This window comes from Pomacea canaliculata, linkage group LG12 (genome assembly GCF_003073045.1).
Source record: "Pomacea canaliculata isolate SZHN2017 linkage group LG12, ASM307304v1, whole genome shotgun sequence".
NCBI classification, from domain to species: domain Eukaryota; kingdom Metazoa; phylum Mollusca; class Gastropoda; order Architaenioglossa; family Ampullariidae; genus Pomacea; species Pomacea canaliculata.
In genome coordinates this window covers 22,521,486-22,546,577 of record NC_037601.1, presented here as the reverse complement: position 1 = coordinate 22,546,577, position 25,092 = coordinate 22,521,486, and the positions used below count along the sequence as shown (strand labels likewise).

The 25,092-nt window shown below is 36.9% G+C and overlaps 3 protein-coding genes across 5 annotated transcripts; 1 reads left to right on the top strand and 2 right to left on the bottom strand.

The window, feature by feature from the left end:
- Window positions 1-5,763: 5,763 nt before the first annotated feature.
- LOC112576683 (cytochrome c1, heme protein, mitochondrial-like) lies at window positions 5,764-13,284 on the bottom strand. The gene is made up of 8 exons (XM_025259316.1): window positions 13,153-13,284; window positions 12,721-12,762; window positions 12,289-12,437; window positions 10,261-10,387; window positions 8,181-8,351; window positions 7,320-7,467; window positions 6,944-7,044; window positions 5,764-6,544 (listed from the first exon to the last, which is right to left on the bottom strand). The coding sequence occupies exons 1-8, from the start codon at window positions 13,222-13,224 to the stop codon at window positions 6,446-6,448; spliced, it is 909 nt and encodes a 302-aa protein (XP_025115101.1). The 5' UTR covers window positions 13,225-13,284; the 3' UTR covers window positions 5,764-6,445.
- Window positions 13,285-13,350: 66 nt separating this feature from the next.
- On the top strand, window positions 13,351-22,949 carry LOC112576682 (probable tubulin polyglutamylase TTLL9). Of its 3 annotated transcripts, XM_025259312.1 has the most exons (14): window positions 13,351-13,435; window positions 13,890-13,942; window positions 14,465-14,551; window positions 15,525-15,636; window positions 16,307-16,392; window positions 16,747-16,780; window positions 17,026-17,160; window positions 17,838-17,975; window positions 18,316-18,403; window positions 18,673-18,794; window positions 19,278-19,411; window positions 20,318-20,431; window positions 20,729-20,853; window positions 21,132-22,949. In XM_025259312.1, the coding sequence occupies exons 1-14, from the start codon at window positions 13,415-13,417 to the stop codon at window positions 21,239-21,241; spliced, it is 1,359 nt and encodes a 452-aa protein (XP_025115097.1). In that variant the 5' UTR covers window positions 13,351-13,414; the 3' UTR covers window positions 21,242-22,949. The 3 variants fall into 3 exon arrangements, with proteins under 3 accessions (XP_025115097.1, XP_025115098.1, XP_025115099.1); XM_025259313.1 differs by lacking the exon at window positions 16,307-16,392 and having other exon boundaries at window positions 13,368-13,435; XM_025259314.1 differs by lacking the exon at window positions 16,307-16,392 and having other exon boundaries at window positions 13,368-13,435; window positions 13,868-13,942.
- Window positions 22,276-24,922, bottom strand: LOC112576684 (protein preY, mitochondrial-like). The gene is made up of 3 exons (XM_025259317.1): window positions 24,883-24,922; window positions 24,286-24,475; window positions 22,276-23,520 (listed from the first exon to the last, which is right to left on the bottom strand). The coding sequence occupies exons 1-3, from the start codon at window positions 24,908-24,910 to the stop codon at window positions 23,385-23,387; spliced, it is 354 nt and encodes a 117-aa protein (XP_025115102.1). The 5' UTR covers window positions 24,911-24,922; the 3' UTR covers window positions 22,276-23,384.
- Window positions 24,923-25,092: the final 170 nt, after the last annotated feature.

Genomic DNA, 25,092 nt, shown 5'->3' with positions numbered 1-25,092 from the left:
TGTCACTGGGGGGATAGGGGGGTTGGACAATGACCAATCCTCTGTTGTGAGTATGACGAGCAAAGGTCAGGTCACTTCTGCCGCTGTTAGCGCCAAGATGGCTGATGGGTTCAAGACCAGCAGATGCTCCTCGTTCCTGAATGATAAACTGAGTATTGCATTCCTCATCACTGCCAACATCATTTGCTGTTTTGTGCTTGGCTTTCTTATCATCTGGTGAATGTGAGCTGCTGTCAAGTGTCGCCAAGTTCTAAGTTTGTCATGAACCAGCCTGGTTCAAGGCCAGACCAACAGCCGAAGCGGGGTGTAGGTAATTATAGGTAGGCGGGGATCAGTAACAGCGGACAGTGGGGGAAACCTTTTCTGTCCGTTTTTACGACCTGACAGGGCGCCGTGACTTAGGAGGGGAGCGAGAACTAGAGCTGGGGGTGGCAGATGTAGTAGGTACGGGAATAGCGCGGTAGGCAGTAGTAGCATTAGTATTAGAGCGATAGCGTTAGGTACAGGTAGATTAGGTGACGAGTAGTCACGTGTTCGATTAGTATATAGTTAGAGGTAGATGGTTAGTCGGGGCTTTTTCCCTTGTGTTCAGCGGAGACGCAGTCTCTGAGTGTTATTCAGACGCAGGCAGCAGGTCTGACATAGGAAAGCCCGTTCAGTCAGGACGTATCACTCACTACCTGCTGGCACTTGCGATCTGGTAATAGAAGAGAGGGGTGTGTGTGCTGTAACCAGGAGGCTGATTCTCCCAAACCACAAGTGAGGGAGTTAACTGTGTCCGGCAGCAAGACGTGCGAGGCAGCGGTTGGCAGACCCCACCGTGCCACCGGTACAGTGTGGTTACCTACCGAACAGCATACAAGACATCTCTACTAAGAGTATCGTCACTGCACCCAGTGCCTGGGGCAACTGTGGTGGGACAGTGACAAGAAGTCGTCTAGAAGACCAGGTGCATGCAGGCAGCTGCACCTATCTTCAGGAAGCAACGCCGTTCAGTCAGAAGGCATCTCTACTCCGAGTATCGTCACTGCACCCATTGCCTGGGGGCAACTGTGGTGGCACAGTGGCAAGAATCGTCTACACTCTACACGACAAGGTGCATGCAGCCAGCTGCACTCATCTTTAAGAAACGAAGGGCAGATAACCGAGTGGTACCCCAGTACCAAGGCTGTCCTGTGAGAGAACTGTTCAGAGACTGGTGAAGTGTTCGTCGGGGGTGGTTTTGGACGAATAGAAGGAAAGTGTGATTTATCTATCTCATTTACATTCTTTACTTTCTTAGATTTTGTGACCTGATAATAGTGTATTTGGAGACTCATAATACGTCTCGTATGTGTCAACCTGATTTGTTTGCTTTTTGTTTAATTATAATCTTTTATTTTGTACGCTGTTTTGTCAGTTGTGTTTTGCGCACGCGAGGAGAGCGACTGTCAGTCAGTGAGCGTGCGGACGTGTGGAACGGACGGGCGTCTGAGTGTAAGGGTGAAAGCGGGCGAAGCGAGCCAGCCAGAGGACCCCTTTCCCCTATGGGCGAGTGAGGCCCATCCCTCCACAGACGCGCCATCCCCCGTTCCATCACAAAGTTCATTGCGTTTTATTCTTATTTTCCGTCCTGCGTGAACACCTCACCTATAGCCCTTTGACCTACTGCGTGACCCTAATGTAGACATTACAAGGGTATGCACCGTCCTGAACACAAGTTTAAAATTTATGATGAGTTGTTCTTATTTACAACATTTGGCAAGAGCAACAAACAAGTTCAATTAACTTTTCATTAAATACATAAATTGATAAACTTGACCAAACAATGAAGATACAGCTCAACGCAACATAAGACAAATGCAAATTGTGCTATAGCACAAAAGTCTACTCAAATATTGAAAATACAATGCAGCACAATATCTACATCTTCCATATTGCTAGGAGAGAGGTTTACACAGCAAGATCATATTTATGAAATCAGTGTATGATCACTAAAGACATCCAAAAGTCCATTTGTGGAAACCGATTCTTATTCCTAAGCCTGTTTGTCCCCCTCCCTCCGTGGAGCATAGGGCCGCAAGCACACCACGCCAGTGGATACATTTGTAAATATGATTTATATGACAATCGTTGAAACTCCTACAATCGCTAAACATACATATTCGACGATGTGAGCTGTCGTGTTAGGTTTTGAACACCTTTAAATATTGATTTATAATTATTGATGTATAATTATTCCAATGTATAATTATGCGCAAGTGTGTGTTGGAGTGAGAGAGAGAGAGGAAAGTTCTTTATAAAAGTAATTTTTGTGAAACGCTATATTTAAGTGTAACTTCCATTTGAACTTAGCACAGGATTTTTTGTAAAGGCCTACACGACACACTCGGGCAGAAAGAAGCCTGGGGCTTATCTCGACACATCAAGTAAAATAGCTTCTGATACATCTAAGCGTGTGTGTGTGGATGTTACACAGTTATAAAATAGTACTGGATACAAATTGTATCAACTAATCAAAAAGTAAATAAACAAGATGAATTAAACGTTTTATTTGACTTCTAGTGTCCATGGTTTAAAAAGTTCCAAGAGAATGCATGTGAAGATAATAGGAAAAGAGATGAGTTGAAGATTGAACAAATAATTGTTATCCAAATATAAAAAAGGACCAAGATGATGACGAAGAGTACCTTACATGTGTGTCCGGGTAGACCAAAAGAGGATGATATCATTCAGTTCAGGCGTTGTTGCTCCTGTCGACCATCAGTGTAATGAAGATCAAGCTGTCGACGACAACGGTGAGGTAGACGCAGACACTGTACAAGGTGTGAGACAACTTATGCTGCGCCACGGAAGAGATGCTGCCCTGCTGCATTAGCATCCTCGCCATTGTTAACCCCAGTCTGTCCTGCACGTGGGACCACAATGTAGACACGAACCCTGACCCGTTATTCTGGCCATTGTGGGTTGACCTTACGTTCGGACTACGGCCTCTGTTGTTTCCCCACTGGACGGAATGTCACTGATAGCGCCAGACACAGAACTGGACAGGTAAGTGGCAGGACAAACAGTGTTTGTCTAGACCTTGAAGTTCATCACTGACGATTTCGTCCTTGTGTCTATAAACGTGGGTGATTCCAAAAGAAACCATTGACTGTTGTGAAGTCTCACACCTACATAGAGACCATCTGACGGCGTGTCCACTCAACCACCACTAACCATGATTTCATCCTTTTCTCCTTATCGGTCAACGGGTCCACGTTTTGCAGCCATGCCGCAAAATAGGAGCAGCCAGGCACTTGTAAATTTTAAATTTGATCTCGAAGGTGTTGCTCCCGCTGTCCCATATATCATTCATCCCACGTCGCCGCTGTGATACTTTGACGAATGTCTGCCACCCAACTGCCGTCTTTGGAGAGTCATACTCGGGTGCTTGATACTCTGTACTTCTTCAAGTGCCACGATATTCAACTGGGTCCGTGCTTTTCCCTGTCCAACCGTGTTGACCGTTGTTTTCCTGTTGTCCGTGATGTCCATGCTACATTTGCTTGCACTGGTGGCGAGTGTGTGATAGCCAGCAACTCATCGCTGCTGTCTGCCATCAGACCGATGTTGTTAGCAAAGCGAAAGTTGCTTAGCAGCATTGCTCCCATGGACAGGGCGATGTGATTTCATGCAGTGTATCTTGCATGATTCTATCCAGACAGATGTTAAACAGCAGTAGAAACAATGCAGTTATATAGCATATTATATACACATTATTGTAAATTATACTCTTGGGAGGAACGAAACAAATATCAATCATTATCGTTTCAATTGATTTCAGCACAATTCAATCCAATCCTACTGTCTTTTTTATATTTTTACCAGACCCTCCCCTTCCTCAAGAACGGCCATTCCCCTGCAACAATGCCTTCCTTCCACGAGAGAAGACAGATTGATGCACAATCCTAGTACTTTCCCCTCTTACTAAAGTACTTACCCTGTCAAGAGACAGCGACTAACCGGTCTCGGCGGCCTCATCACTCTTCTAATAAGTTGCCATATCTGCTTTTCGTACCACATCAAGTCATCCATAACAAGGTTAAAACACCACTTATTCTCCCAAAGTAGAAATCAGACTAAACAAGCTTCAGCTCACCATCCCTTCCAGCTTTATTTCTATTTGCTGCAGTATAAAAGGAAGTGTGCCCCCCCCCACCTCTAAAAATAAATGAAAAATCCACACAAAAATACATTTTCTTCTATCCCATTTGCAACCCAGGTATACCCGCTATACTCCCTTCTCCAAACCCCACTTGATCAATAGGGCGGTCCGGTGGTGGAACGTTTAGGGTGTCGTCAAAACACAGAGGATTGGGCTCTGATCCCCTCTTGGAAATTTTTTTTTTAATGTGGCATCTGTTCACAGGGCCGACTACTTTGCTTTGATATAATCCTAGCTGCTGGCTTGGCGTAAAATACCAATTCTCTCAGCCCCATCCCATTTGTTAAATATTTTCCCATTTAACTCACACTTGCACAGCCAATATATCGTCTTTACAGGTATTCATGATCATTAGTCAACAAAAAAAACAGGGACAGTGTATCACATATTTATATTTTATGCCCCTTTGTAGCTTCTACAGCAGGGGTGGGCAATTAATTTTCCCAAGGGGCCGCATGAGAAATTGGGATGGTTTTAGAGGGCCGGACTAATATAGTTAACTCAGTTTTACCCAATACTGTATATATAGTATATATACTGGAGGGCGGGCCAGCGGGCGGGCCGGTCAGAGACAGGAGGCGGGCCGGATCCGGCCCCCGGGCCGCCCTTTGCCCAGGTCTGTTCTACAGGATACTTTTGTTGACACTGAGGAATTCTACACGAAGAGAGACCGGCCTTCTCCACTTCAGAAACCTACAAAGGCATAAAGCAGCGTGGGCAAAATTTGTATGGTTGTAGACTGAAGTACCAGTGCGAGGATATCGACTGCAGTACCATTGCTATGCATTTAGTTCTGTTTCTCATTTAATGTTGCATTGTCTTTTAACACTGAAAGCAGCATGTGTAGGCACGTGTATGAATGGGGGAAAATATCTTGAATGAAATGGTAGGATGGAACAGGCATGGTATGTCACCAATGAAAAACGTAGTCCTTGAACCTTTCCTTGGTTTTTTTTTAAACTATCTCCACCAGCAGTCTTTTAGGTACACAAGTTTGTCATCCTGTTAAGTTTGGTTCATTCCACTCTTCTTGTACTAACCAAGTCATTTATGAAATTCATTCTAAAATAGTTTTCCTGGCATTTGATCTCACCTAGTTTGAGGTGGGCGCAGAAGATCCTTGCTCAATCTGTATACCTTCAGCACGTTTACAGACCGTGTAATGACACTATTTACTTCCTTGGGTGGAATTTTTTCCCAAAAAGTGGAGAATTATGAGCCCTGAAATACTTTCTAATTATTGTGAAACTGTTGCTGCATTGTACAAGGAAGGCAACAGATCATAAAATTATAAGCTGATGCTGATATGTTATCGATACCAGGAGCTGAGCAGTGGTGTGAAAATAGGGTTGAAAGAATGGGCCGCAACATTTGATCAAACGTAAACAGATGCAATGGTAGCACTCTCACAACCTAACCTGTATGCAATGTGTGCATACCTGAGTTACAATGACTGTTCACATGACAACACTGCAGGATAACTGCAAAAGTTGTCTGCAAGCAAGGTCAAAGTACATATACTCACATCACTCACAGCACCATCCATTAGCATCTTTCTCAAGGAACACAGTAGCTAATGGTGAGAAACATGTCACAATGTTTAATCACATTGTACAATGAGGTCTTTCCATTTCTAACATTTGTACACCTATTATATCATCCATATCATGAATTGCAGGCACACACTGCAGTTATCGCACAGCACATCATCACAAGAAGCTCAGAATATTTTTATGAACATTCCTTTTTCAAGCTTACTTGACACAATGCTCTAATGCGATCTCTCATAAGATAAGCTTTCTGTGTTGTGTGGTCAGCCATGGACAGATAACACAGCAATATAAATATGGTAACGTTTCAAACTAACAGAAACAGACAAAGCCAGAAAGATATGCATAATGCCTCTATTACTTTCCTACAAACACAAGTGAATTTGACTTTCCAGCTAGGCAGGAAATGTGGATTCTCTATTTGGCCAAGACTTGTTTTTAATCGGCTTCTCCAATAAAATACCTAACCATTAAGCAAAAGTCCCCAGTCACAACTATTCATGTCCATGCTGTATTGACTGTCCAATACAAAAGACTCCTTAAAAATCACACTGATACCATAATGTAAAATAATGAGGCTGTCAATTTCAAACTTTCACTGTTAATACACTACAATGAACTCTACCGCTGTGTTCCTGCAATTCTTCTGAAGATAAATTTGGCTGGTATTGTTCTTCACATTGAGTGGTAGACTCACCAGCAGAATTATTTATTTCTTGAATGCTATTTTGCGGCTCTTTAGTACTGTCCACTTGTGTCGCTTGAAATAGTAGGAAACTGCCAGCAACAGGGAGAGCAGCGCCACTGCCTGTACAGACATAAACACTTGTAACATTAACAGGACACAGTGACTCAATGCAACAGGGTCTTCCAGTGAAGCCACTGAAACCTGTTTTAGGACCAAATGAATGTAACAGTATTATCAGTGTCTTGTGAGATAAATAATTACATTTGTCAGAACTAAGGAATATCATAAGGGTAAAATTTGTGTGGCTTTATTTCTGCCAAGCAAATAATAAAAATAAACAAACCAGCTCAATGTGACATCCAAAGGTGCTATTTTTAAGATGGTACAACTGCTGCCAGATTACAGAACTATATCTAATCTATGCAAAGCTTAGGGATTAAAGGGTGCAAGTCTTGCAGATATAAAACAGTTGTCATGACTGGCTCTTGGACTGACCAGTTTAAAGAGACCCGCATTTACCTTGAGTCCCATCTGTTTGCGTGTATCATGCTCAGGCTCCGCTGCCCATCTGAGAAATGTGCATACATCTTTAGCACATTGACTAGCCGTGGCAGGAGTTCCTGCAAATCAAATGGCAGCAGCTTGTTAGATATATGACAGCTTGCTGTAAACAAAAACACTCAAGTTAACATTTAGACACAATCTTTGTTCTTATCTTTTTACAATAGTGCAAATGCTTTTTCCATGTCACATTAAAAAATATAAACTATACCAATTGTTGAACAAAAGATTACTTCAAGTATTCCAGCCATTTGCTGTACACATTTAGCAGCTGAAGAGGAAACCAATGGCGCAACATTTAAGCAGTATAGGCAGGGCAAGGGAAAAAACTCACCATCTTCATACTCAATGACTTCATTGTAAAGTGCCTTAGCCATAGCAATAGAAGCGCCTGGGAAGTAAGGGTTGTAGTAGAGACCCTCTCGAAGTGTGACACCAGCAGGTGGATCACAATATCCCGTCAGCAATGCAAATATGTAGTCCTATTCATGTGCACACACACAGATGTAAAAGAATTTATCCACATTTAAATTTTTTAAAATGGAATCACAGCATTATCTAAATGATAAATACATCCATATTTGCAAGATTATGGCAACAATAAATTCTGATGCTAAAACAAAAATTAAACAAAATTCTGCTTATGCTTTTAATTCCTGAAAAACAATGTATGATACACCCTGAATAAAATTTTCAAACATCTGAATTGCACAATATAGTGGTAGAATAACAAACCCATTCGAACCAGACAAAATAATTTCTTCTGTCACAAAATTTGTTTTAGCCATTAGATAACATCCGAGTCTTAGCCAAGCACTTGGCGATTGTGAAGGATTGAGCCATGTCTCAGCAGCCCAGTCCAAGACATCCAAAGAAATATTGGAATTTTTTTACTTTGGACTTAAATTTTAGTCCCATTTAATTTTTTTTTTTATTAAATGACGAATTTGTTGTACCAAAAATTATACCGAGATTTTATTTTATTTTCATTATTTACTGAACTCTGAGAGTTTGCCAGGAAAAATTCACTGCATCGGGATTCGTTACATCACGATTTCCACTTACAGCATCTTTAACTTATTTAACTTCAATTTATTTCTTATTCTGCAGATGTTTCAATATGAGAAATGTGCAAACATACAAAAACCTGATAAATCAGTCATTTTAAGCAATTACAGTTATATCTCTAACATACTTCTCCTCCATGTCGGGCACTGACAATGTAGGTCAGGTCAGGGGGCAGAGCTCCTGAATTGGCTGCTCGTGCTGCTTCTGGGTTAGGGTATGGGTTGGGAAAGCGGTCAGACAGCTTGCCTGGTCGCTTGAACATGTTGCCCTCCTCATCAGGGCCATCGTCAACCATTATCTGTCAAATGTTTGGCATAGAGTGTGCTTATAAATGTGGCAAATTTTAAGAGATACAGGTTAGAAATCCCTGCCCCATCACAATCCAAAAAAAAATAAAAATAAATAAAGGTAAAAAAATGGCCACTAAGCCACTTGCTCCTATGTGAATTATCACTTTTCCAACAACCCAATACAATCATTGAGTTGAAAGCGATGTCCCTTCATCTAACTGGCTTGAAGGTGACTGCTCTCTCTCTCTCTCACGGTTGATCTGCGTGAAGTTTTGTATCTAATTTTCACAAGTACATCTGTTACAATATTTGCTACGTTCCTGAATGGATTTCTGCGTCTGCGCTACTTTTCATCTTTTCCTGGGCCATTTTATTAATTTCTACTGTTACATCTTTGCCATCTTGCAATTACTTAGATGTGAGGTCTGTGTATCGGCAATGTCAACTTCAAACTGATTCCCTTCCTCCAGCTGCTTCACAATGTCGAGCTATCAGCAAGTTTTGCGTGGAGTACAGATCAGTCTGCAATGATTGGCACTGTGTATCTCCAGGAAGCTCAATCTAATATGCTGCTTAGACTAAGATGTATTTTGTGTCATCCTGCATCTTGCTCCGTCCATGTTTCTGGTCTATTGTTGTGTTTGATTCGTTTGGAGACGAAGTTGAACGTCTCAGACTCTGCTATTAGTGACATATGTTTCATATATATCTGTTCTTTAGTTTTTGCAAGTTGCACCCCCTATTCCTGCAGGTCTGCTGAATGCTATCAGGTTGAATCACTAAAGAATGGGGAATGCCTGTCCCATGGCACCTAGCAATAACATTTTTCTACCTCTTCTATTAATATGATGTATTCATATTATATTATTTATTATTATATGTATAAATTAATATGATGTACTTGCATGCCTATATGTAAAGCACCTTGAGTCTGGCTAATTTTGGAAAAAGAGGCTATGTAAATGAGCTATTTATTTATTACAGGGTTCCCAGGGACAGGGATGGTGCCAAGTAAGGACCTTATAAGGACCTTTCATGCATTTGTAAGGACCTAAGTGACAGTCATCAATGCTTAAGTTTTTTTCTTGTATGGTCAGAAAGATGTATTATTTATGAATCTGTGGTCTTCTCTATGTTCTCAAATACACGTATTTCTAGTAATAAATAATCAAAGAGTTAATTTTGATGCCTGTCTGCCATATTTAGATTAGATAACTTAAAAAGTGTCCTTAGCGCGCTGATAACATACACCGTTAATGTTCCAAGTTTTCTAGAAATCTAAGTAATAATAATTGCAAAACCTGAAAGCCAGTCTTTGGTGTAATACAAATGTCAGTTCATGTCTCTCTCTCGCACACACACTCTAACGGGAAGAGAGAGAGAAATAGAGCTATGCACAGTAGTACTAGAAGATCAAGGTTCAAGAAAGAGTAAGTTTCTAAAGAAAAAAGGAAAAAAGAGTGTTTTTTGCGAATACGGAAGGGCAACTAGTGTTGTACAGATGTGCAGACCAAACATGCTGCGAAAAATTGTCGGTATTTTGCGCCAAAGTCGACTCCGAAAATAAATTTGTGGTAATATTTTATCGATATAAGGACTTGTAAGGGTCACAGAGAAAATGTAAGTACCTGTGTGAGAATTTGTAAGGACCGCATGTCAAATATAAGGACTTCTAAGGCCTTACGGCGAAAATTCAATATGCAAGGACTTGTAAGGACCTGGGAACCCTGTATTATGTGAGCAGACATTAAGTATACAAGGTATGTTTTCACATTTCAATAAGTCATCCACCAAAGTTTCTTATTACCTTAATGTCTCTGTAAACCATCATAAATTATAGGAAAAACAGGCTGTGTTAACTGCTCAATTTGTTTCCCAATTTTGCTTGCACATTTGCTTTTGGTTCAAAATGCTCACCTCTTCTGCTTCTGCTTTGGCTTCATCCTCCTCCATGATTGTGCCCACCAGGTTTCGGTAGTAGAGGTAATCCATACCGTGACATGCTGCACACACTTGTTTGTATACCTGGTAACCACGTCGCACGCTAAGAAAATGAGGGTTACCATTTTAGTTTACACTGTGATGGTTATCTAGTATTACGACAAATACCTATTTTTGTATAGGATCATCATGACATTTTTTAAATTAAGGATTGTTAACAGGATTGACTGACAAAAAAAAGTAAAAATGTACATTCAAAGCAAATCTTGGTGTTTATGGATGAGAGTCTCAGCTCATCATTTGCCAGGTTCTAAAGTTTCCACCTGACTTTTGTTATTTCACTTGCAAATGAATCGGGTAAGTGAGCAAAACATGACTGCTGGGGTCAATGTTCCATGTTTTCTGATGGTTAATTAGAATGACTGTTTCATGATTACCTGATTCTGGATAGCCTTTATTTACATTCAAAAGATTATAATTTACTTGTGTCAATTAATAAGTAGAATTTCTTGTTAAACAAAACAAATTTTTGCTGTGGCCCTATAGCATACGAAAAACATGCATTTTAAAAAGTAGGAAATTGATATGGGTGTATTTTCTATTTTTAAAAAATAAAGCATCCTACTTTCTAAAGAAAAGAACACATAATTTCTACTAGATTTGGCAACTGAATCTTATTTAAAATTTTATTTACATGACATATTGTTATTTTGCTTTATTTTTAGAATGGTCAAAATGTGGCAAACAAAGGACACATCCTGCCTGAAAGGGAGAAGACTTCACAGTGAGTATGAATAATAAATTATAATTTTCTGCCTGTTTATTGCTTTGCAATACAAGTGCAGCATAAGGTTAATCCAGACTTCAAAATACTAGAAATAACCCTACAGCTTTGATAGAGATAAGTACTGGTATATCAAAAATATTGGCGGAGGCTCCACCGAACCCCTGAGACCGACTCACCGAACCCCTAGGGTTCGATAGAACCCCGGTTAAGAACCACTGCTCTAGAGGATGCTTTACGTACAATAAGGAATAAGTATATCATAAATAAGTACCAAAGAACCGTCCACATAACCATTTCAACTACCCATACAAAAAAATGACAAACTGTTAGGCTGTACACTTACCCTTAATTAAAATCTCATCTTTCTTCACAAGCTTGGTGTATATATATATACAGTGGAACCGTGGCTAACGACCACAATCCGTTCTGGAAAGTTGGTCAGTGCCCAAAATATTTGGAATCCAAAACAATTTTCCCCATAAGAAATAAAGGAAATAGGTTTAATTGATTCCCAGCTAATACCTAACTGTTTCTCGTTTATATACACAAGCAGCAACTTTTCTACTTCTTCCATTATTTGAGGCCTTTGTTTTGTTAAAGTACTCACTCCTTAAGAAACAATAGCGTCTTTAAGCTGCTTTTGCTTTAAAATCGTCGAGATTGTCAACTTCGACATGCCATATTTGCGGCTATATCTGATAAACAGATGCCTCCTTCATTTTTGAAAGCATTTCCTTTTTCAAATCAATTGTTGGCTGCTTCCTTTTCATTACCTTGCTACTATTGCTCTTAATCTTCTTTGGAGCCATGATTGAGGGCTATGTTATTAAAGCAAAGCACCAAAATCACTAAATAAGAAAGATGCGCACAGATAAAGATAATGAATGACTGATTGTAACTATGTCTTGAGCGCAAATTATGCTTGGTCTGAGATGCTGGTCGGTCACATGTGGGTGACATGGCTGTTCGGTATCCAAATTTTTTTTGGTATCTGGTGCAAATTTTTAATGAAATTTTAATGAAATGTTCACTAGCCAAGGTTCCACTGTATATACACACATCTTTTTCCTCACTACGTCTTTTTATATATTTTCATTTTTATTATATCAAACAGTAGATTTCAGGGTGAAATAAACTGATATGTTTAGTAAACTAACGCTACAATGTCAATCAATGATAGGAAGGCAGAATGAAAGCATTTTAACAGACACTCATACCTAGCAGCATCAAGGGCATTAAGCAAGCCATTGTGGCTCCATGGAAACTTAGGGGCATGTAATTGCAAGCCCTCAGCTAACACTGGGGTGGCCAAAGCTGCTGCTACACCCACAACCCCTGCTGTTGCTGTTCCAACTAATGCAAACACCTGTTAAAAGAAATGTGAAATGGCATTATCAACACACAAAAAAGCTTTTGATGCCTAAAGATAATAGCTATTTTTATGCCAGCTAGTGGAAATTCACACCAATTACGGATAAATTAATACTATTTGAAGTATTTATTATAATCTTTCACCTATAATTATACAAATCATCACATTATTGCACATCTCTGAATAACAGTCAAATAAATGAAAAAAATTGTGAGCTAAAAACAAGTGTTAGCATTGATAATGATGATGATGATAGAAGTCATTCTGTAGTACTTACCCATTTCTTTCCTTGTTTGCCCTTAAATGAAAAAAAATTGGCCTGGAACAAAAACAAATCCTAGTATTAACGAATATTCATTTCAAACATTCCTTTCAATAAATTGCCCTCAAAATGACAGGAAAGACAGCTGGTATTTTGAAATATTGTTACAAACTAATCAATAAAATGTTGTTCCTAAGGATCTAGGCATCAATAGTATGAAAGGGTATCTTACATTCAAATATGCCAGTAAGCATGCTTCTTTGCTACTCCAAAAGGCTGGGAAAGGTTTCTAGGTGCTTTACAAGTTGATATAACACTGATCTACAGACATCTCAAGGGCATTCAGTGAAGCACTAAAATACGAAAGCAACAAAATTAACACACTTACAATATCATTCGAATGAATCAAGAAAGGATTCAGATTTAAAGCGGCTAAATATCGTTTACCTGAGAAGAGTGAGACAACGAATGGGCTCTTAAAAGAGCTTGCCTCGATGTTCTTCCTAGGATGGCAGCCATACTTAACGCAACACCCTACCTCGAAAGGTCCGTCAAACGGTAACTACAGCCAACGTGCACCTTAGACAAATTCCGTATCATATAACTTTAGGTAAGCAGTCAAGCGCCTAATGCGCATGCTGGCCACCTATGTGTTTCCGTATCCGGTCCATTACCAATGTAAACAAGCGTTGTTGATAGGCGCATATAAATGGCAAGCATAAAACCCAAAGTAAGTAGCAAGAACTAAATAAAGTTTTAAAAGAAAAAATAACGAGCAAGATATATATTGGTATATGTAATAACTGGAATATTTAGGAAGGAAAGGAATTGCTTACTTTCAGGCGTCTTTTTGATATTGATACAATTATAGTAGTATTTGTGGGATGCTATAATTTGCGTGCACACATGCCATTCCCCATGCTCCAACCCCTAACGTCCAATAGTGCTGATCGGCATAGTTCAGCCAGTTCAAGGATATTAATGAATTAATTATCAGTACACCATAGAGGTCATTAAAATAATTTATTACTTAACATTAGGTAATAATGCAGAATTAATGTGGCCGAAGAATTATGAATTAAACTAAATGAAGCCAGCTGACATATGGAGTTCGAATAATTTGCCAGAGTATATAGCAGTTTATATAGTTGTGCTCTTGCAGCAATTTTTTCCCCTACATTCAGGCTCCTGGCTATCTTCAAGGACGTGGTTATCAAAGACCGAAGGCAGTCATCAGGTTAGTTATAAATGTTAAGAAATTAAAATATATATGGTTAACACATTTTTTCACACATTGGAATAACAAATTAAATTAAATTAAAAATTAAATTTTAGTTTTATATACTTTTTTAAAAAAGGGTTACACATTTTTATTTAACACTTTTTTTTATCTATAGTGAGCATGAAAGCATAGATAAAATATATGTACATTCACGTGGGTTATGCAACTTTTATCATCTATACTTTGCATGAAGAATTTACATTTTTACAATTTTACAATCTTGCATCTGAAGCTACCTCCAATAAGAATATGCAAATATATATAAATATAAAAATATATTTGACTAACTCACTCGCCAAAATTGTTGACTACACTTGCTTTTTTTTATTAATTTCCTTGGGAGATGATTACATTTATTTTATTGATATACATACATGAAAATATGCTTATAGTAATAGCAAACCAGTATGCATTACAGTTATCTTTTTCAGAAAACTACAATGTGCCAGTAAATGCTGTGTTTTTGTTTTTAAACAGTGACCGTGAAATAAGGTTTAAGTGTTTTCTGCAAAACACTATCATTGATGTTCTTCGGGCCAGACCTGGTTGGCAAGAAGTACAAGGGTAATCTTAATCTGTGCTGTTCATATAATAATGATTTTTAGTTTTAATTTGATTTACAGTAGGTATATTCTTGTATTTACATTAGTTATTTTTATTGTTATTTACCTTATTTTTATTTATATCACATTATAATATTATTTATATTTTAGCAAAACAATGGAACTCTCTCCCTTTCCATATCTGCCATCTACCCACTATTGAATCCTTTAAATGTGCACTGAACACGCACTTCTTCTATAACAACCTCTCCCATAATGTTAGCTCTTTGTCACACCCTTCCTTTTGCAATATCATGTTACTCTCAGCTCTTTAATTGTTTTTGTTGTTTGGTTCCTCTTTGTGCTTTTTGTATTTGATTTTATTCTTCGTTTAGTACGGTTGTTTATTCTTTTATAGCTCATATGCTATTCGTTTTCCTGTCCCTCGTATGCTGTCCATTTTTCGTTCTTGTGCTAAGATCATGCTCCTTAGGAGTGTGAGTACGCGCTTTAAAAATTTTGTATTTATTATTATTATATTAGCATGTTCTTGTATTTACGTTATAAATTTAGAGAATAATAAGACAGAAATAAAGTAAATATTGTGTGTTTAACACATTCGATCTTTTAAATATTTGATTTTAAGCTAATATACTAATATAAAAACAAAAAGATACAAAGTAAGTGCATTTATTTTGCGGGGACATGTTAAGAGTTTAAGACTCTGTAACATGTACTCCTTTAAAAATCCGTGAGGAAGGGATTAGATCCAACACAACCACATCATACACAAATCCATTCTAATTGCTGATGTACAGCTAAAAACCACAGAACCCATCTCTTGCCATACAGATAGACATATATTTTTAAACAAATCAAGTTGTGTCAATAGGTGTTAAATGCCACTTGTCAATTTACATTTTGTTAGATATATAGACAGAGTGTAATAGTATCAATAAACAGTTCATGACATTTTTTTATGTATTTGAACACAGTGAGGAGGAATGGGACTTTTACTGGTGTGACAGGGAATGGATGCTTGCCAACTATGATACAATCTTCTTACAGGAGCATCAGAAAATTCTGCATTTCAGAAATCACTATGAGGTCAGCAGGAGTATGAAAGTGGCTGTTTGTGAATTTTATTGTGTATTTTAAATATAACTATACATTTATTTTAATGTCTTACATCAATTTTCTGAACATTATAAATGATGTTTAAAGGAATAGGAGACGAATATGCACACAATGCTGTTATTAAAACTTGAGGTATACTGTATGCAAAAGCCATAAAACAGCACATGCCAGCAAATAGTCTAATGTAAATCCTCCATGTTGAGGATACACTTTAAAATAGTTTATAAAAGTAAATGTAAATACTGAGAAAGTGAAAAGACAGCTTCTTGATAATCTTACAAGGAGATGGGATGGAATTAATTGACAATGACAATTCTTTATTAACGAGAGATAAAATAAGCAAGAAAATGCTTTTTCTCCATTCAGCCCTCGCCCTTACATGGAAATAATATACTAAGTAATTGAAGTAATTATAAGTACTTAAAAAATAATTAGTAGTTAACATAAGGTAAGGTATCAAAGGAAAGTGAAAGGTAAATATGTACAAAAGTGGTGGTTAAGAAAAACATATATTTACAAGGTTTCCTAGAGTTTGGAGGTATCTCTAGAGGCCTTATGTAATTTTCTTGAATACATTTAGGTAGAGAGAATGGAGAGACAATGAATCAGATTTCAGAAAGTGCTTGATCTCTTTTAACAGCTTACACGCAAAAATCTCATGGTAAAGAACCTTAAGCGTATGCGTAAGCAGGTGGAGAGAGAACAGGGAAAAACTGAAGGACAAAGGTACTTCTCAATATTTTGTTATAAAAAAAGGCAGTATATGTTACCTATTCAGTTCTGGCATCCATAAAGGAAAATTAAGTCAAGTGGATATGTAGAAAGCCAGCAGATTACATTAATTTGGTAACCACCTTGGTATAGTGCTTAAGCTCCATCAAAAGGAACTAAAAAATATTTTATAGAAAGTTGCTGCTAAATCAACTGTCTGAATCAGACAAAGCAAATGTGAAAGAGAAGCTGTAAAACTAAATTACCATAAAGCTAAACTTATCAAAATTACTTTTTTTTACAAAAAGGCTTTTTACAGCAGTATTTGTTTATTATTTAAAACTACTTTTCTTTGCTTCTTTATTTCAGCTTGGATTTTTTCCCCTCAACTTTTGAGTTGCCTGTGAGTTTGTCTTTTTTAATTTAATGATATTGAAATGGCACGGGGCTATTAATTACTCATTTCTGTATTGACAACAAATTAACTGTTCATTATATATATAACATAAAATATAATTTATTTCAGCTCTTATTTCTTCTAGTGAGCTGTCAGAAAATAGCCATAACTTCATATATTAGTATCATAAGTCAATAAAAATTGTTAATCTAAGATTTTGTTAGTTTTCCCTATTTTCCATGCTGTTTCAGTCAGAATACCACATATTTGTTGAAGAATTTAAAAAGAATCCAGGCATTGTCTGGATAATGAAACCAGCAGCTAAATCACAAGGGCGAGGGATTTTCCTTTTTCGAAAACTGAAAGATATCACAGACTGGAAAAAAGTGAGCCATTTCTTCATGCGGTGATGGAGAGCTAGAAGAGTTTAGTACTGTGTACATTGTCTCTCTTTCTCACTTACACACATACTAAATGATAGCATAACAAAACACAAGAGACAGACGTGTTGTTTTATTCTCTCAAGAGAGATAGTAACCCTATGAGAACCACCTAATAGTTCTCTTAAGGGTCCTATGAGCCCTTGTTAAGACATTGAATTGTAAATAGCTCGTGTCACATCATAGAGACCCCCCCAGCCCTCTCCTTTCGCTACCCTTTAACTAACCTGAGGCAGCCACTTGCTGTTGGATGACTAGGAAAAAACCTTACACACATTTGTATTCTTGTGCTAGTTGTTTTTTTGGGGGTTTTTTTGGATTGTTTGTTTAGTCCTTGTTACTCCTCAAGGAGCATGGGGCCACAACAACATTCTTGTGCTAGAAGTGTTCAAAAATCTTTAATAAAATCAATTAGTTGTTGTTTAGTTCTGTTATTAGAGTGCATGTAGCGTTTCTCTAGGTTTGTGAAAAGGGTGTTAAATTGCAAGTTTATTAATTATGTGCTGCTTTTGTCAAGTCCTCTCCCCACCACCAAAGTTCCAGACTCCCCCCCAGGCCCAGTACAGGTCAAGGAACTGACCTAAATTGATGATTTGATTATATTTTACTTTTGTAATATACAGGGAGAGTACCAGCCATTGCAAGATCCAAATATTCCCAAAGATGTGCCAGAGACTTATGTTGTTCAACGCTATATTGAAAACCCATATTTGATTGGTGGAAGGAAATTCGACTTAAGAGTATATGTTCTTGTTGTTTCTGTAAGCATGATAAATATACTTTTACAAAATCTACTTGTTTAAAAGATAAGTTTCTATCATGCAGTTCCTAACCCTGTGGTTATATCTGTCTTAGAAGACAACTTTTTTTCACATATGTTAAACATAAATGATCAAGCTACCAATCTGCCACAAAATGAATAAATGAAATTTAACTTAATTATATTATCTATGTATTGTCTTATGGTAAGATTACCATTAACTTAATTATATTATCCATGTATTGTCCTATGGTCAGATTACTATCTAAGGGAGATTCATAGTTTGCATATTTATGCATTATCTTTTGATATTTTTTTATTGTTTGTGTTTATTAATGTAGTTCAATCCTCTGAAAGCTTGGCTCTACAGAGGTGGCTTTGCACGATTCTCAAACACACGATATTCACTAGATTCTATTGAGGATAACTGTATCCTTTTTGATGAAGCTTTCCACACCATATGTTGTTAATGCAGTTCATAGTAAAAATGTGATCGAACAGGAACAACTTCAGGAAGAAAAAATTTATTTATTTTTTTATGGACAGTACAACTAACATTCTTTCTAAACTGGCCTGTGGAACAGTTTTGGCAAATCATATTTTAAATGTTTCGATATCTTCTGAATAACTTACAGAAACATGAGTGATATGACTAAATCTCTAGTTAGATATGGAATTTTTCCTCAACAAATAATAAGATATTCATTTGACTAACGTTGCTGTACAAAAGACTGCTCCAGACTATGACCCAGAAAAAGGATGCAAATGGTCAACTCAGCAGCTACGCAAATATCTCACAGCAAAACATGGGGTTGAAAAAGTGAGTCTTTGTAAACCTGTTTCCTTAGAATATATTACACAATGTTCACAACAAATATATGAGACAGTGCATTTTCAAATTATAAACTGAAAGGGATGTATGTTGTGTCTGTAATCTATATATGAAGTGATATAAAATGAATTTGTTGTCTACTAATGATAAACTGACACACTTTGCATCTGTGTGAAAATCTTGAGACTTGCTGTGATTCCTTCAATCTTTCCTGCAGAAGAATTTTCTGTAGATTTGACAGAAACAATTCCTGATGGTAAAACTGCTAGCAATATGTTGCTCTTGAAAATAAGCAACATTTTTAACCTTTATTTTTAATACTTTGTGAAAAACAGATAGAATACTGATGGCAAATCTCAGTTTAAACTTTTGAGAAAAAAGGTCTTTTGGAGACAGTAAGCAGCAGTATAAGTGCATCCAATAAAGATAGATACAGATTTCTATGTGCAATTTCATTTTATAATGTTGCAGATGAATCAGATCTTCAGAGATATTGACAATATCATTATTCGTAGTCTGCAAAGTGTGCAGAAAATTATCATAAATGATAAACACTGCTTTGAGATGTATGGCTATGACATTCTCCTTGATGATCAGCTGAAACTGTGAGTTTTCCTACTTTGATGAATAGCCCACATGTACTTTGCTACATAATAAAACATCTTTTTTCCACTCCAAAAGGCTGAAAGTCTTGTAACTACTTCATCCTTGTAGTTTAACAGGGTAGCACTACTGGCTCTACTTTAAGAAAATTAGCCAGCAAACTTGCAACACAACGCTGTCTTGAGATATTTGAGTCTTGAGTATTTGGGCTGTCTGGCAATTAAATTTTCACATTTTTAACAAACTGTCAGCAACAGACTTTATTTTCTTGAATATCTTTAGTTCTTTGATTTTGAAACTGAGGAAACAAGTCTGATCCAGTTCCATTCTGGTTTAAATGACATTAGCAGTAAAATTATTTCATGGTGACTTTAGGAAGTTCTATTAAAGCATGAAAGTTTTGTACACTCAGATTGGAACTCAGAGGCCCTGACAATTCTGCTGTGTGCTAAAGACACTACAGCAATCCAAAGATCTTTTCTTTCATTCATGCGCAAGAAAGCCATGTTAATGCAGAGTCTATCCCAGAGCCTTAGTTATGCTTATGCAGAGAATATAAGTCGCTGGCCTTGTTTAACATGGGGAACTCAAGGATAAGTGTCTTGTTTCCAAAGTTACAAAGTGGTGTCCAGATACTGTAGATGTTTTATTATCCCTGTCGCTAAAGTTATAAAGTGGTGGCAAAGATGCCCTAAGTTAAAGAAATATGAAGTAGTGTCTACAGGGTCTAGAACATTAATTGTAATTATGAAACTAATGTTTTTTCCCTTTAGTTTTCCTTTTTACCCAAGAGAAAAGACTTCCTCTCACTCCATAACTATAGCCCCAGTTAGTTTAAAAAGATAATTGTGGAGTTTTTTAGGTTTTGTTTTATTGTAGTAGAAGTATCATGGAACTTTCCTTTTCAGGTGGCTTATAGAAATCAATGCATCCCCTTCCCTCACAGCCAGTGGTAAAGAAGATTATGACCTCAAGTTTGGACTTCTAGATGATGTTCTAAATGTATTAGACCTTGAAAACAGGTAACATCCAAAATATATTTCCTCCATAAAATTACTTTGGATAAAACATTTAGACACACACTACCCAAAAGAAAAATAAATTTAAGCATCCATCTTAATTTTGTAACTTGAGTGAAATTCTGGTGCCAAAAACTTGCATTTACACACCATTTTTGGAGACATTTCCTTTATTCGAAAAGTAGATAAAACTATGTTTAGGTATACTGTGTTTCTAGTGTATGCACTTTACAGATGAATTACATCTAACATTAGTAACCAAAGACTGTTTATATAAAGATTGTTTCCATGAATTGCCAGATTACAAGGCACCGAAAAACGTATTGGCGGCTGGGACCTGCTGTGGGATGATGGACTGGTTTATGCAGAGGATCCAGCTCCAGAGGGCAGCATATGCACTGTGTGCAGCACCAACTCTTTTCTTGGTAAAACACATGGACTTGAGCACTACAAACATGCAAGCATATTGAAAGTAACCAAACTGTTTGCCTAGAATTATTAATAGGCCAATTCTCTATGACCAGAAGTTTACAAATTTTAATTAGACCATTTCCTTTTTTCTAAAGTTTTTATTTAAATTGCTTATGTATTAGCTTGTTATAATATATAAAGTAAAAATAAACCTAGAAAAAGTATGCGATAGGAAAATAACAAGATACTACCTGGCTTCAGGGAATTCACTTGTTCATGCACATCTCCTCAGGCTGTCACAATGACCGACGACAACAACTGAGGGAGATCTACAATACGAGTTTGGCATCCAAAAAAAACGACAGCTACCAAGCAGTAACAAGTGCTGCTCTTAAGAAGTAAAAGAAATAAAAAATACTCCTTGGAAACAGTGCCTGTGAAAAAGTTTGGTTATGTTCTATTCTGTTTGTGTTGACTAGAATCTTTTGCTGAAGGTCCAGTAAAATGAAAGCTACTGCAGAAATAACAGGAAAAAAAAATGCAAAAACATTTGTTGACATTTCTTTAAAGAACTTTCCATCATCCAAAACTTCAGCTCTTTATACTGGATCTATTTTTCAGTCTTCTGCTTATTTTATGTTCTTTGTGGTATGGTAATATTTTTTCTCATGAAAAATATCTTTGTGCTATTTGAATATAAAAACATCTTTTACAAAAGCACTGGGGAGTGGGTGGCAGGGAATGGTAGCTGGATGGTGGTGACTGTATATGGAAAAGTCTTGAAAGACAGAAGAGTTTGTATGATATAGGAAGACCACTTGACAACAAACGTTGCATGATTTAGGGTGATTCCTTTCTTGCCTGTGATAGGAACTATTAACTGCCTGGATAGACCTGGAGACTTTGTCATCACTGTCAGGGCAGAGGTGATCCTTTGTCTATACACTTAAACAATTTGGTCATGTTTGAGTGAGTGCGTGCAGGTATACAGGTGGATGTAGGCTTGAGACATGCACTGAAGAATGAATTATCATTCCTTTAATGTTCAGTAATGCTGATATTATGCTTCTTTGTCTAAAATCATTTGTATGTACTATTTGTTTTGACACCAAATTAAATGTCCCACACTTATTGAGATAATAAATCTATTTTGTACTTTCTGCTTTACTTGTCTGTTTCTCAACCATTTCAGTGAATTTTCTCTTTTGGAAGAAAATATTCCATCATCGCTAGTGTAGCACAGTTTCCTGATATTGCTTTTGTGTACCTCCCTTTAAACAAATATTAAGTAGTTCTAAAAATCCTTGTGATTCTCCCATTTCATTGTGCACTGTCCTTCGCACAAACACTTTTTTCCCACTAACAGAGGCTGTGTTTTTAAAGACAGCTTCATCACAAGAAGAAATATGATGCACACAAATGCAAAAACAAATGTGAACTGAACTAATATCTTTACTCCCTGCACAATTTCAACTGTAAATATCAAGCAAAATACAAAACTGTGATGTCAGATTTCCGTAGGCATTGTTGAACGTCTTCAAGGAATTTCTACAATAGTGCATAAACCATAAATAAATATCCACGACCATGCATACAACTTAAAATAATTTTTTTTAAAGTTTATGAATGCATAATTGCCTGGTAGATGTGCAAATACATGCATGTATCTTGGAATCAATATTTATATTATCACTATAGTGATGATCTTATTCTTGGAAACTAGTTTGAGTAAGGCTACCTATTGAACATAGCTTGACATGTGTAATCGCTCTGTAGATTAGTGAGGTTACAGGCAAATGTCATGAGCAACTGTTTAATGAGTAAAATAGTGATATTTCTGAATGCCTTGCTTCTTTTGTTTTCAAACCAGTGCCCAGATCATATATAATAATTCTTAAAAATAAAAAAGTTATCTGTTTCATCACCTTTCTCTTAGGCTTTGTAACTGTTACATTTTTGGCTGATATTTCTAGACTTACAATGTTTCCTAGACATTTGTGAATAGAGAACACCTGAAGCTGAAAATGAACAGATGACAGAAGACTCTATCACACATGCTCATTTTATTTATAACACAACACCTTTTTGGCACTTGTAGAAGATGGTGATATTCCCACTTATTATTTTTAGCCTGATAGTAAAAGATGTCCAGTTTATTGGGAAATAACACCTCCAATTTTGTAAGTGTGCATATGCATGTTAACAAATGTTTGTGAGCAGACACACACAGACATGAACAGAGGCAGACCATAGAGAATGCTGTGTATGAAGACAAATTAATATGTCTTCAAAGAGACACAATTTGGTCATAGAAACAAATCTGGTAGAGTGATTTGTCACCATCATCACCAGAATCTCCACTACCTACCTGACTTAAAATATTGTAAATATACACATCATCAATGAAGAACAGAACTACACAAAATTAGTAAGCAGAAAAAAGAATTTTAAAGCTTACAACTAAAGTGGAAAAACAAAACCTCTCAAAAACTAGCACCAAATTCAAACATAACAATTACACCACAAAAATCGCAAGAACATATTGTCATGATTCATCCCCTTTCTCTGAATGGCTTTTGAGCATTCGTGCATCTTCTGGAACTAAATTAGGAATACCATTGATGACTGGATAAGCCACACCAAGAGCATCACACACAAGTTCATTGTTCTGTTTATCATATCTGCAAGAAAAATATATAAAAAAAGGCAAATTGACCTCTTCTATATACTGGTACTCTCACTTTTTACCAAAATTTTCCTCGAAGCTAAAGCCACATTGCTGCTGATTTAACTACCAAGAGATATCTGATAAAGCTGGTTTCTAAAATCAGCATGATGGCCACAATTAGCAACTGGTTTTGCATTATTTGAACAATTAATCTTTCTTTTATAACTCAAACATTGGGCTGCTTTGTACATTTTCAAGAGTAATTTCTATTTATTGATGATTTATTTTCACCATGCATCTCCCTCCCGACTACTTTCTTTTCATGCATAGAAGAGGCAATATACATTTTTAACAGATTTTCTGACAAACCAAGGCATAACTTTTATTTAGAAGAACTCATGATGCCAAGACACATTTTACAAACCAAACATGCAAATTTAGGGTTAGGTTTGTCTGGTTTCAGAATGTATGCGAAGGCATACATAACAATAGATCATGAGCCCTCCCAATTGAAAATTGTTTCCAAACTTCTAGCAGAGGTGGTATACTGATACAAGCCACTGGCTGATTTGACAAAGTTGATACAACCATGCACAAGTCAAAAACGCTTTCCGCAGTCAATTTCACCAGTCAAGAGTCGATTTGACAATCGATATAAAAAGAAATGCTGTTTGTGGACACATGAAATAGCCTATGGTTGAATCGACTGGTGGTGTTTGAATCGGCAAGACGTTAAATCAGTGAATGGTAAAATCGACCAGGCCCAACTAATCCCTACCTTAGATTCTTCTTGGACAATGGACACACCAAATGCTGCAACATGGATTCATCAAACTGGACTGCTGAACTGCTTTTGTCTGATGCATCCTCAGGATTGTGTTGATTTTGTGATTTTGACATGGCCCTATATTGATGAGCCCTCAGTGCAAACAGTCTCTGCATTTCCCGTGCTGACGAAAGGGGTTGGCCTGTAACAGGGAAGCCTGATATTCACAAACACTGTTAATATGACTTACTACAGCAGCGCAGTTCCTTCAACCTCGGACAGCTTTTATGAGAATCGAGGATCCTATAATTTCATTTTATAAATAATATAAATGCATTCGTACTAATATGCTACTGTGTGTTTAAGGTTAGTGATTCGAAGCATTAAACATATTCTAATTACTGATTAAGACCTGATGATATTGACAGGATAATGCTTTGTAAAGGTCAGCTAAGATATTCGTGTCATACTTCAGTCATACGTTTGACCGCTTTTGAAACCAAAGTAGATCTTATTCAATACAACAAAAAATTAAAATATAACATAGTGAAAATCATTGCATGAGAATATTTAATGTCGTTTGACAAGCATCCACTTTACACTGCATACCCAAAACTCTAAATCTAAAGCACGCCATTCCAGGGGAGCATAGATTATCTAAATAAAACCTTCTTTTAAAGTCTTTTTCCTCAATATAGTTTTATTAAATCTAATAAATTACATACAAAACTAATATTTTAACTAACTTTTAGAGGTATTAATGGAAGTGTTTGCTATTGACAATGTAATTTGAAAACATTTTTATGCTCAATGCTTACT